Here is a 13,190-nt window from a genome sequence, read left to right as displayed (position 1 = left end):
CTGTTGGTAAAGTGGTGACACCTGGTGGGGTGGGGCAAGCTGTTGGTAAAGTGGTGACACCTGGCAGGGTGGGGCAGCTGTTGTAAAGTGGTGACACCTGGCGGCGGGGGGAAAGCCATTGGAGAAGAGGTGACACCTGGCAGGGGTGGGGGGAAGCTGTTAGAGAAGAGGTGAGGCAGTGGCGGGGGAAGCCATTGGAGAAGAGGTGACACCTGGCGGGGGTGGGGGGAAGCTGTTAGAGAAGTGGTGACGGCAGTGGGGGGGAAGCTGTTGGAGAAGAGGTGACACCTGGCAGCAGGGGGGGGGGGGAAGCTGTTGGTAAAGAGATGACACCTGATGGGGGAAGGGCCAGGTTGGGGAAGCTGGGACTCTGGCTCAGACAGTGGAGGGGGACAGCCGTACTGACAAGGGGGGCACAAAGGGAGCTTGGTGATATCATTCTTCTACTTTCTTTTTTTGTTTTTGTTTTTGAGACAGAGTCTCGCTCTCTAGCCAGGCTGGAGTGCAATGGTGTAATCTCAGCTCACCGCAACCTCTGCCTCCCAGGTTCAACCTATTCTCCTGCCTCAGCCTCCCAAGTAGCTGGGACTACAGGTGCGCCCGGCCTCTTCTACTTTCAATAATTTATTTTGGGCAGGGCATGGTAGCTCACGCCTATAATCCCAGCACTTTGGGAGGCCGAGACAGGTGGATCACCTGAGGTCAGGAGTTCGAGACCAGCCTGGCCAACATGGTGAAACCCCGTCTCTACTAAAGATACAAAAATTAGCTGGGCGTGGTGGTGAGCGCCTGCAATCCTAGCTACTGGGGAGGCTGAGACAGGAGAATCACTTGAACCTGGAAGGCAGAGGTTGCAGTGAGCTGAGATCACGCCACTGCACTCCAGCCTGGGTGACAGAGCAAGACTCCATCTCAAAATAAAAATAAATAACTTATTTTGAAATTTTTTCAAACTTTCAGAAACATTGTCAAGCAGAACAAAAAACTTCCATATTTTCTTCATCCAAATTCCCCAATTGTGCACATTTTACCACATCCGCCCCGTCTCCCACACGTGTATGCATGTATGCGAGTGTGCATGCATGTGTGAGTGTGTAGTCTTTACCATCCAGCCCACACACCCACCCCATTCAGCTCCAGCAATCCTTCCAATAATGTCCCTTTTTTTTTTTCTGGTCCCAGCTCCCATCCAGAAAGACATGTCACCCTCCACTGTGTCTTCAGGCTCCTTCAGTCTGGAGCCACTTCTCCCCTTTCCCTGCCTCTCCTGTCCTTGTCCCAACCTCACCTCCTCTAGGCTAATGCTCAGAGCTCCCTCTGGTCTTTCCTGGGGACCTGACTCAGGGCTCAGGGTCCAGCAGGAACCTCAGCTTCGAGGCCTGATCCTGGGCGTCCCATCAGCAGGCACAGGATACCCCCAGCCCACCACAATACCCCCAGCCCACCACACGATACCCCCAGCCCACCACAGGATACCCCCAGCCCACCACTGGATACCCCCAGCCCACCACTGGATACCCCCAGCCTGCCACTGGCTTCACTTTCACTTGCCATTTTCCCTCTGTGATTGATGAGTGTTTTCTGGGGACATTCTGAGTTTGGACCAATATTCTCCTCCTCATCAAACTTCTGCACAGCTCCCGCCATGTCAGCCACCTCTACCATTCCTTCCACCCTCTCCTGTAGGAAAGCAGGTGGCCATGGCCATTTACCACTGGGTCTGTATCCCTGTAGACTCAGATTCCCCTTACTCATTGCGTTGTGATCCATTCCTGATGTTATTTAGTTCGGCGCCCACTGTGTCCCCAGGGTAGCCAGGGATGCCCCACCAAGCTGGCTCTTGGGTCTTTCTGACCTGCCACACACACGCTGCGAGCCTCCCCTTCAGATCCAATTGACACTCTCCATCCCCTGGCATCAGCCAAATCCCCAAGGACCCCTGGTTCCTTTGAGAGGAAGATGATGGGTAGAAACCAAAATCTGGGCTATTCATTGCTCCTGAAGTACCACTGCCTCTAGGCCCTCTCATTGGACAGAACTGGAAAGCACAGGTGTGTATACACGTGTACACATAGGCATGGGGATCTATGAGTTCATGCCAGTGCCTCCTGTTCCACACCTCAGGGTCTTTTCTAACCCTCACTCCCCGTTTCCACGTTTGTAAGCATCTTCTCCAGCACTGAGAAACTCGGCTCCCTTTCTCCTTAATTTACTGATTTACTCAGTTTCCTTACTCATCAGTTGGTGTATTTGTTCAGTGTAGCCAACCAGACTGCGCTGTCTTCAGCCCATCATCTCCTCACTACGCCCCTCCCACCTCCCCCGCCAGGCCCTCCTGCCCTTGCCTATTTGAGCCCCAGTCCTTCCCCACTGCCCCTGACTCCTCCACTGAGGAAGGACAGGGGAGCTTTGGGGTGAAATGACTGTAGCATATCCAAGTGGCGACATCCAGGAGGCAGTTTGCTAAAGCTGGAGGGTAGGGTGTGGAGCAGACAGAGGACAGACGTATGGGGGAAGTGGGGACCACAGGCTTTTATAAGCGGGTGGAGATGGAGGGGTCCGCAGAGGACTCTGAGGTGCAGCAGCCAGAGGGGCCAGGCTTCATGGCCCTCACAGATGGCTGTCCCCTGGGTCCTGCCCCAGGCTCTTCTGGGATAGGTCAGGGGCCCCTCTGTGTCCTTGGGGCCCCAGGGAACAAGGACTGTGTCTATCAGGAGAGCCTGGGCTTGAGCACACAGGAGACACCCCCAGCCTCCCCGCCTCTGCCTCCAGCAGCCTCTCCGCTTTGCCTCTGCAGTTGCCTGTGGGCCTGGCACCCACTTCAGCGGTGAGCTCGGCCAGTGTGTGCCATGTATGCCAGGAACATACCAGGACACGGAAGGCCAGCTCAGTTGCACACCGTACCCCAGCAGCGACGGGCTTGGTCTGGCTGGTGCCCGCAACGTGTCGGAATGTGGAGGCGAGTGCGGGCCTACCCTAGAAGGAGAGGTGGGGTGGGGGTGAGGGTGCGGGTGGGGGGTGGCGGGTGGGGGGTGGGGGGGGCTCCTCCTGTCTCTGATGAGGCCCTCCTGTCCGAGGCCCTCCTCTCCAAGACCCAGGTGCCTGGTGTGGCCACAGAGTGTGGTATTTTCTAAAGTTCCTTGTCCTTTCCAAAACCCTTCAGGATGTCTGTGCCATCACCACTTACAAAGCGCATGACAGATCCCAAAGCATCAGCAGTCCCGGCCTGCACTACAGAGCTGAGCGCTGCACCGCACTCGGTGTGCTCTCAGAATTGCACTGTGCCCTTTGGAAAGGACTTCACAGTGTGCAACTTACGGTTTCTAAGGGAGGCACATAGGTGCCTTATGGTGGACCAGACAGCTTCCATTTTATGGAACATTCCATTACGACTGGAACACTTTGCAGAGTGTATCTTATACTTGAGCAGGAACTTTGCTCCACACAAAGAACTTTATGATGTGCCCCACAGACGGTTTCGAAAGCCCTTTTTCAATTTACCAAATGCAGTTAGGTTTGCAAAGAGCTTTTGCATTTACCTCCCTCTCCCCACTTAACTCCATCTGTGAAGCTAGCTCAGTCTCCCCATGAGCCTTTCTTCCCAGGCCACTGAGTTTCACCGAAGAGAATCCGCGGGGAAGCTTCTCAGCACCCTGAGAAGCACAGTGCCTGTGAGGGTAGGGGAGTGGGGTCCCAGGATACTGGGGACCTCCAGCTTTCTGCCGGTGACGGAAGGGCTCAGAGCCCAGCCCTGAGTCCGTGCAGGCTGCCGGCTGCTCTCTCGCCCACTGCCCGCTCCAGGACTGTGGTCTCCACCCCTGGGGGGAGTGGCCACTGGTAGGAGATTCGGTGTTTGGGTGGAAGCTGAGAATCCCAGGGTCTGGGCTGAGAGGATGCTAAACCCGCCCCTCACTCAGTGCCAGAATACTCTCTGCATCCTGAGTCTGCTGGAATGCTAGAACATTCTTTATGTGGAGCTGAAATTGGCTTTCCTGTGGTCCCCTCCCTTTGTCTCAGAGGTGCCCTTGAGTACCTCAGAAACCCTCCCCAGACCCACCTCCTTCTGCTCTGGCCTGGCCCTGCTGGTGGACCAGGCAGCGTCACCCTGAAGCTGAGCAGGTGCTCCTTCTGCAAAGACCCTGGTGCAGCCTGCCCCCCGGGGAGAGCCCCTCTGAGACATGTGACCCGCCCCTCCACCTGTGGGTCCCCTTCCTAGCTCAGCAGCAAGGCCTCTTGCTCTTCAACCCCCAGGCCTTCTTGCTGGTGGGAGAAGGAAAGCCAGGCTTGACCAAGGCCGCACATGAACTGCTGGCAGCATCCGGACCAGGGCCCAGCCTCCTGCAGCCCGGCTGCTTCGCTCTCCCCACCCCGTCCCCACCCCAGGCCTCGGGTGCCCGGTACCTTTTCCAGGGCCAGGCAAAGGCCAGGAGCAGGGCCTGAGACCACCCACAGCCTGGGCCCTGCAGTGCCTCCTGCTCGCCTGAGCTGTGACCTCTGACTTCCAGGCCAGTGTTCTCCAGGCTTCTTCTCGGCCGACGGCTTCAAGCCCTGCCAGGCCTGCCCCGTGGGCACGTACCAGCCTGAGCCCGGACGCACCGGCTGTTTCCCCTGCGGAGGGGGTTTGCTCACCAAACACAAAGGCACCACCTCCTTCCAGGACTGCGAGGCTAAAGGTGAGCATGCCCCCCCACCATGCCCGCCCACCCCGAGAGGCTTCCCCGAGCCCCTCTCATTTCCTCCACGTGGCAAACCTCCCAGCTCAGAGGAGGAGCTGGAGCTGTCAGGCATGGGCGTGGGTGACCCACTGTGCCCTGCATCAGGACAGGGACACCTTATAGCTGAGAGCTTTCTGAGCTCCAGGGGGACAGCAGCTCCTCAGAGCACTGGGCAGGGCTCTGGGGACAGGAGGCCTTGAGCAGCATGTAGAAGGGAGGTTGAGAGGGTGAGGAGGGGGCAGGAGTGTGGGGACAGGAGCAGGATCAGGGCATCACCTCAACTGCTGTCTGTTCAGGGCATCTGGTCCCACCCAGGTCTGCATCCCGTCTTCCCTCACTCACCAACTCCCCCCAAATCCTCCCCATTCTCAGCTGCTGACCCTGCTTCCCCACCGCGCTCCCTCTCAGTGTCTGTCCGTCTGTCCAGGTGGCCTGGCCCTCAGCCCCCTGGAGCCAGCCACATCACCAGATACTCTCCTGCACATACAAACTGTTCCGAATTTGCCCATTTAAAAAAACTGAAGCCAGGTGCGGTGGCTCACACCTATAATCCCAGCACTTTGGGAGGCCAAAGTGGGTGGATCACCTGAGGTCAAAAGTTTGAGGCCAGCCTGGCTAACATGGTGAAACCCCGTCTCTACTTAAAAAAATACAAAAATAATTAGCCGGGTGTGGTGATGTGCACCTGTAATCCCACCTACTTGGGAGACTGGGAGGGGAGGATAGCTTGAACCCAGGAGATGCTGGTTGCAGTGAGCCAAGATGGCACCACTGCACTCCAGCCTGGGTGGCAGAGCGAACTCCATCTCAAAAAAAAAAAAAATTGCCCACCTCTAGCCCCCCGCCCCGCCACCCCTCAGACTCTGGCTGCCTGTCTCTCCTGCCCCAGCAACCTTGTAGAAAGAGGGTTTGGCCTCGCTGGCTCCACCTCCCCTCCTCCCTGTCTTCCCTGCACACCTCCAGTCGCATCATCGCCCCCACTCTCTCTGAAAATTGCTCCCATCAAGGTGGCCTGTGTGGTCCCTGTTTTGCTGAAGCCAATATCACATCAATCTGCCATGTGACTCCCACGCCAAGGGCTCTTCCTGGCCATGGTGGAGTGAGGGCGATGGGAGGTCATGGGGCGGTGGGGAAGAGCCTTGAACTCTGTGCCAAAACAGACCTCGAGGACATGAGAGGTCCTGGGGACAGCTCCCCAATGCTGCCCATGCCCTGCACCCCTCCACACCCACCACACTGCCTTGTGTCCCCTGGCAGTGCACTGCTCCCCCGGCCACCACTACAACACCACCACCCACCACTGCATCCGCTGCCCCATCGGCACCTACCAGCCTGAGTTTGGCCAGAACCACTGCATCACCTGTCCAGGCAACACCAGCACAGACTTCGATGGCTCCACCAACGTCACACACTGCAAAAGTGGGTGCTGCTGCTCTGCCATGGGAAGCTGGGAACGCAGGAGGGGCTGGGCAGGTTGTGGGGGCGGGAGGAGACCTGATCTCACACGAGCTCCACGAGGACACTGGACTCCTCCTGCTCCATCCCGTCTGCTGTCGGGTGCCTTGCATCCATCTGGAGGCCTGTGGCACCAAAGGGGCAGCCCTGGCTTGGCCCACTCTACAGAGCCCACAATGGTGCCCATCATTCATCAGTTCCCACTGCTCACCCAACACAGCCCGAGCCTCTGCCCTGAGCCAGGCCCTGCTCTAGTTTCTGGGTCTGCTGGGGTAGCTGACAGCCTACAGGGGCACTGACGGGGCCGCTAGAGAGGGCAGGGCTCCAGGCCCTCAGTGCCCCTGACAAGGCCCAGCCACAGAGAAATAGGGTGGGCCTGCAGGCATGGCAGCCCAGTAAGAAGAAGCCCCCAGGCTGGGCCTCAGGGAACCACAGGCGTGAGCAGGGGACCTGCCCTCCTGCTCTGGGGGCAGCCCAGGCAGGGTCCCCAAGGAGGATGGGCTAAGGGTCCGAGGGCTGGTGTGGGAGGGTACAAGAGCACCTTCCAGCCCTGCCCTAGGCCTCCCAGGTGGTTAGAGGCCTGGCCGGCCAGGGCCCCTGCCCAGCGGAGCCTGATGAGGCCCTCAGGCCACTGTGCCCACAGACCAGCACTGCGGCGGCGAGCTTGGTGACTATACCGGCTACATCGAGTCCCCCAACTACCCTGGTGACTACCCAGCCAACGCTGAATGTGTCTGGCACATCGTACCTCCCCCAAAGCGCAGGATCCTCATTGTGGTCCCTGAGATCTTCCTGCCCGTAGAGGATGAATGCGGCGATGTTCTGGTCACGAGGAAGAGCGGTACGTTGGGGGCGGAGGGGACTAGAGGCAGCCTCAGCCGCGTGTGCACCCCCGTCTCGCTGCGGTTCCGCCAGGCGGGATCGCTGCCTTCACAGGGCAGAGAGGAGGGCCCTGGGGCTCAGGGGACCAGCCCCTCAGATTCCACCTGGGAGGCAGGGTTGAAACCCACTTGGGTATAAAAGCTGGCTTTACAGAGTTCTATGGAAAGATCTGGAGAGCTTAGGGTATTCCGAGAGTGGATGCTGGGATGTGGTCAGGCCTGGTCTCAACTCCGGCCACGAGCCCAGCCCTGAGCCCGGCCCTCATCCCAGTGGCAGGACCAGCCACAGGGCCCCTTCCCACCGCTTTCTGCCACACTGCTCAGGGCGAGACCTCAGGCTCCAGCTCCATGGGTCTCCTCCCGCCTACTGAGGTTTGGGGGACAACACGGCCGTCCCATGCAACACACAAGATACCAGCTCAGAGAGCCCTCCCCACCCCTCTGTGAGCCCTGGACTCCAGGCCCATCCGCCCCATCAGGGCTCCTCTTGAGACTTCAGGGAGTGAAGGATGGAATGGCATGAGAGAGGACTGGACTCAGCAGTGGGTGTGACCACATGTGTGCCCAGCTGGCCACAGCAGCAGGAATGCCTGGGAGGCCCCTGAGCGCCCCCCCCCCCCGCCCCCAGCACCAGCCAAATCCCTGCAGCGCACCTGTCCAGGGGACCTCCTTGCTGTCGGGCTATGGGTGCCCATGTGAGCAAGCTCCATGTCTGAGTGTTAGGGAAGGAAGAGCAGGAACCCAGACACCCACAGACACTGGCCAGAGAACATCTCGGGGTACACAGCGACCACAGAGACCGGCCAGAGGAGGGCATGGGGAGGGGCCTGAGGTCTGCTCTGGGGCTGCTCCGCCAGAGCTGCGTGCGTTATCCTGGGCAGGAGTTGCTCAGCATAGCTAATGAGTAGACAAATGTCAGCAAGGCTGACACAGCTGACCAGCCAAAAGCCGCAGTGTGCAGATGGGCAAGGGACCAGCCTGGGACCACCTTCCCCGCCCGTTCCCCTCACCCGCTCCCCTGCCCCCAGCATCCCCTCCTTCTATCCCCCACCACAAGGCTGAGCTCAAGTGAAGCCCAGCCTGTCCCCCATGAGGGGCTCCTCGGGAAGGCCCCCAGGGAACCGTGAGGCCTTGCTGAGGAGCCCTTAAGCGGGGAGAGGCTGGGCAGGGCTGGGGTGCTCCCACTGTCACCGCATCTGAGAAAAGGATGGTTTTCAGAGTTTGGGAAGATTTACCTGCCGGTCACATGCTGTGCCCACGCTGCCGCACTTGGCTCCTGATTTCCTCCTCGGGAGATCAGGGCTCAGTGGGCCTTGCTGGTGCATTTGCTCTCAGGGAGAAGGGACTTCCCAAGTCTGTGCCTCTGGTCCCAGCAGTCAGTGCCAGTTCATCTCCCACGTCCTCCCCCAGCTTCCACTCCCGCCCTGGCCTTGCACCAAGTGCAGGCCTGAGCCCTTTCACCGAGGAGCAGTTAGCTCGAGAGAGATGGAGACCCACTGACAGAGGGCCTGTGATAAGGGGTTCACCAGAGCAGAGCAGGAGCTTGGGAGGGGATGGGGGGCAATCAGGGAGGCTTCCTGGAAGAGGGGACACAGAGATGGGTCTCAGAAGGACAAGTAGGAACCAGGGTTGAGGGTAGGGAAGTGCCTCAGAGACAGAGGGAACAAGCACATAGACTAAGCTGTTGTGTTTGGGGAACCAGGCGTTCGGTGCAGGTGCTGGGCGGTGGACTGGATGGGAGGCAAGCGGCCTAGGGCAGGAGGAGCTGCCCACCTGGGGCGGCTCAGCAATGATGCTTCACCCACAGCCTCGCCCACGTCCATCACCACCTATGAGACCTGCCAGACCTACGAGAGGCCCATCGCCTTCACCTCCCGCTCCCAGAAGCTCTGGATCCAGTTCAAATCCAATGAAGGCAACAGTGGCAAAGGCTTCCAAGTGCCCTATGTCACCTACGATGGTAAGACCCAACTGTCTTCATGGCCCACTGTGCATGGCTCAGGCGGGGCTCTGGAGACACAGAGATGAGTCGCACGTCCTTGCCCTCAGGGAGCTGTGACCTGGCAGGTACAGACCTGGAAGCAGAACGAACACCATTAGTGGCCAGAGCCAGACAGGCCGAGGGTGGTACCGGGTGGTACAGGCAAGGCAGCAGTTAGTGGCATCTGCAGGCTTCAGCTGAGGTGCTGCCCAAGCAGGGTTTTGAGGGCTAAATAGGGGGTTCTTAGTGAAACCCCGAGGAGGACAATACAGGTGGAGGGAGCCCCAGGTTCAAAGGCACAGAGGCAGAGCTGTGGCCAGCCATAGCCCGGAGCCCGTGGCTGGAGCAGGGGAGGCAGGGCAGAGGCTGGAGGTGAAAGGGGAGCATGTGGGTCTCAAGCCCCTCGCCTTCCTCTCCCCCTGCTGCCCCGCTGCCCAGAGGACTACCAACAACTCATAGAGGACATCGTGCGCGATGGGCGCCTGTACGCCTCGGAGAACCACCAGGAAATTTTGAAAGTGAGTGAGTTTATTGGAAGGGAATCCACATAACCCTGGGATGGGGCCTGTGATGAGCCAGGACCGCCCCTGCCCCAGCCCTGGCCCCTGGAGGAGCAAGGGAGGATGGGTGGTGATGGGAGAGGAGCAGGAGGCTTGGGGGGTCCCAGAGACCTAATGGTGGGGACTGGGTCCTGCACATCTGTCCCTCCAGACCAGGAGGCCTGAGGGAAGCTGTTTGGTGAGGATGTGGGGACCAGGACCTGGTGATGTGGCCTCAGGCACGCTCCTCACCAGCTCTCAGCCTCACTCGCCTCATCTGTAGAATGAGGGTATTCTGGGGGGTGTCTCAGAATCAGTGGGATCTATCCAGTGCCATTGTCACTTGGAGTCCCCCCTGCCGCTGGGACTGGGCTCCCTCCTCTTCCTGCTTCCAGCCTGGAGAGGCAGGGCCGCCTGGTGTGTCACATGGTGGGTACTGGCCAGAGGTCCAGGGACCCGGGACTCACCCAGCTCAGCCCTGGGCAGCAGCACTGTTAGCCCAGGAGCCCCGGGGTGTGGAGGACAAGGGCAGGGCTGGAGCGCTCCCGCTGTCACCTCTTCTGAGAAAAGGATGGTTTGCAGAGTTCGGGAAGATTCACTTGAGTCTCCCCATAGTCTGCCAGTCACATGCTGCCGCCCTCGGCTCCTCATTTCCTCCTCAAGCTGCTTGGGCAGAAGCCAGGGATGCATCCTGGGCTCTTTCCCCCCAATCCCTGTCCCCCTAGCTCTGCCCTGGGAGCATCGCTCCCAAACTGGAACGTCCTGACGCTGCTCTGGGAACACAAACCTCAGCCGGAGGGCTGTCCTCCTCCACAGCGGCTCCCAGCTTCTCACACACCGAGCCTCTCGGCCCATTCTTCTCTCCCCCACCTCTTTACCCCAACCTTCCGCCCTCAGCTGGGACATCCTGTCGTCCTCTGGGCGGCCTGCCCGGACCCCCTGACCTGGGCACACCTTTGCAGCCCCTTAGGTCCCGCATGCCCCTCCTTCCTGGCACCCACCAGAACTCACTTTAGGTTTGTTCTGTGAATATTTAGCCCCTGCCCCGTTGCGGGGGAGGAGCTGCCAGGGTTCATGGTCAACTCTGCCTCAAGCGCCGGCACCACGCCCAGCACAGAGGGGGGCAGGAGTGTCTGTCTCCAGGGTATGGGTTCAGGGCACGCGTGTGTGTGGAGAGTGTAGGGGAGTGTGCTGACTGTGTGGTGTGTTTATGGAGGCATGTATGGTGAGTTTGGAGGTGTTCTGTGTGTGTGGTGACTGTGGTGTGTGTGTAGGGGTGTGTGGTGGGTTTGAGTGTGGGGTGTGAGTGGGTGTAGTGTGTATGTAGGGGTATGTAGGGGTTTGTGTGCTGGGTGTTTAGGGGTGTGTGTTGAGTGGGTGTGTGGGGGTGTAGTGAGTGGGCGTGTGGTGGGTGTGGTGTGTGTGGGGGTGTGTATGGTGGAGGTGGTGTGTGTGGTGGGTAGGGGTGTGGTGGGTGTGTGGTGTTTATGGGGTGTGTGTGGTCAATGGAGGTGGGGGTGTGTGGTGTTTGTGGGGGAGTGTGGGGTGAACAGAGGTGTGTGGGAGATGTGTAGTGAGTGGGTGTGTGGTGTGTATATAGGGGTGTGTGGGGTGAGGGGGTGTGGTGGGTGTGTGATATGTATGGGGGTGTGTGGTGAATAGAGGTGGGGGTGTGTGGTGTGTATGGGAGTGTGTGTGGTGAGTGGGGGTGGGGGTGTGAATAGAGGTGTGGGGGTATGGTGAGGGGGGTGTGGTGTGTGTAGGGGTGTGTGGTGAGTGGGTGTGTGGTGGGTGTGTGTGGTGAGTGGGGGTGGGGGTGTGGTGAATAGAGGTGTGGGGGCATGTGTGGCGAGGGGGGTGTGGTGGGTGTGTGGTGTGTGTGGGGGTGAGTGTGTGGTGAGTGGGTGTGTGGTGTGTGTGGGGGTGAGTGTGTGGTGAGGGGGTGTGTGGTGTGTGTGGGGGTGTGTGGTGAGGGGGTGTATGGATGGGGTGTGGTGGGTGTGTGGTGAGTGGGTGTGTGGTATGGGGTGTGGTGGGTGTGTGGTGAGTGGGTGTGTGGTATGGGGTGTGGTATGGGGTGTGGTGGGTGTGTGGTGTGTGTGGGGGTGAGTGTGTGGTGAGGGGGTGTGTGGTATGGGGTGTGGGTGTGTGGTGTGTGTGGGGGTGGGTGTGTGGTGAGTGGGTGTGTGGTGTGTGTGGGGGTGAGTGTGTGGTGAGGGGGTGTGTGGTGTGTGTGGGGGTGAGTGTGTGGTGAGGGGGTGTATGGTATGGGGTGTGGTGGGTGTGTGGTGTGTGTGGGGGTGAGTGTGTGGTGAGGGGGTGTGTGGTGTGTGTGGGGTGAGTGTGTGGTGAGGGGGTGTATGGTATGGGGTGTGGTGGGTGTGTGGTGAGTGGGTGTGTGGTATGGGGTGTGGTATGGGGTGTGGTGGGTGTGGTGGGTGTGTGGTATGGGGTGTGGTGGGTGTGTGGTATGGGGTGTGGTATGGGGTGTGGTGGGTGTGGTGGGTGTGGTGGGTGTGTGGTATGGGGTGTGGTGGGTGTGTGGTATGGGGTGTGGGTGTGTGTGGTATGGGGTGTGGTATGGGGTGTGGTATGGGGTGTGGTGGGTGTGTGGTATGGGGGTGTGGTATGGGGTGTGGTATGGGGTGTGGTGGGTGTGTGGTGAGTGGGTGTGTGGTATGGGGTGTGGTATGGGGTGTGGTGGGTGTGTGGTGTGTGTGGGGGTGAGTGTGTGGTGAGTGGGTGTGTGGTATGGGGTGTGGTATGGGGTGTGGTGGGTGTGGTGGGTGTGTGTGGGTGTGTGTAGTATGGGGTGAGTGTGTGGTAGGTGTGTACGCAAACAGATGAGTGTGTGCCAGGACAGGTCCACCCCAGACACAGCAGATGCAGCCACAGTCAATGGGGCAAGGAGCTCTCACGCCCCAGCAGGTGGTGGTCTCCATTTGCTGAGCACCTTCCCTGGACCGGGCTCTGGGGACTCTGTCAGGAACCAGACCTCCACCAGGCCTCACCTCTGCTCCATAGTTTCTGCCCAGGGTGGCAGCCAGTGCCCCACTAGAGAGAAGAGACACTGGGGCTCAGCGAGGGCGGGGACTGCGTCTGCCCTCCAGAGACTGCCCTGGAGGACAGCTCCATTGGCTGCCTAGATCCCCGCAGCAAACCTGCACTGAGCACCGCTGAGGACAGGTTCTCTGTTCACGCCAGCGCGGATCCTTTTCCTCGCAGCCCCAGGAAGAGGCATCATGACCTCTCTGTGCAGGGAAGAATGAAATTCAGAGCAGCAAAGCGATGTCCCCGAGGTCCAGGGGCCAGCAAGCAGGCCTGAAGTGATGATTTGGGATCTGCCAGCTGCAAAGCCTGTGCTCTTGGCTGAGTGTTCTCTGTTTGCAAATGTTGGTTGTGTTGTGTCATTTTGCAGCGGAACCCTTTGTTAATCTTTTTTTTTTTTTTTTTTTTTGAGACAGTGTCTCGCTCTGTCATCCAGCATGGAGTGCAGTGGCGCACTCTCGGCTCACTGCAACCTCCGCCTCCCAATTTCAAGCAGTTCTCATGCCTCAGCCTCCTGAGTTGCTGGGATTACAGGCGGGCACCACCACGCCCAGCTAATTTTGTATTTTTA

General features: G+C 59.3%; 1 protein-coding gene across 1 annotated transcript in view; it reads left to right on the top strand.

Annotated features, from left to right (window-relative positions):
• LOC100597204 (signal peptide, CUB and EGF-like domain-containing protein 1) overlaps positions 1-12,751 on the top strand; it is a 35,688-nt gene extending 22,937 nt beyond the window's left edge. Inside the window, exons 12-18 of the mRNA XM_030808373.1 lie at positions 2,798-2,959; positions 4,506-4,673; positions 5,973-6,134; positions 6,814-7,011; positions 8,859-9,011; positions 9,471-9,550; positions 12,596-12,751. Coding sequence (XP_030664233.1) covers positions 2,798-2,959; positions 4,506-4,673; positions 5,973-6,134; positions 6,814-7,011; positions 8,859-9,011; positions 9,471-9,550; positions 12,596-12,751 — 1,079 coding nt within the window. The remainder of the gene's footprint in view (positions 1-2,797; positions 2,960-4,505; positions 4,674-5,972; positions 6,135-6,813; positions 7,012-8,858; positions 9,012-9,470; positions 9,551-12,595) is intronic.
• The last annotated feature ends 439 nt before the right edge of the window (positions 12,752-13,190 follow it).

Source organism: Nomascus leucogenys, unplaced genomic scaffold (genome assembly GCF_006542625.1).
Source record: "Nomascus leucogenys isolate Asia unplaced genomic scaffold, Asia_NLE_v1 Super-Scaffold_485, whole genome shotgun sequence".
Taxonomy (NCBI): domain Eukaryota; kingdom Metazoa; phylum Chordata; class Mammalia; order Primates; family Hylobatidae; genus Nomascus; species Nomascus leucogenys.
The sequence above is the reverse complement of the archived record's forward strand: the minus strand, read 5'-3'. Positions and strand labels throughout refer to the sequence as shown.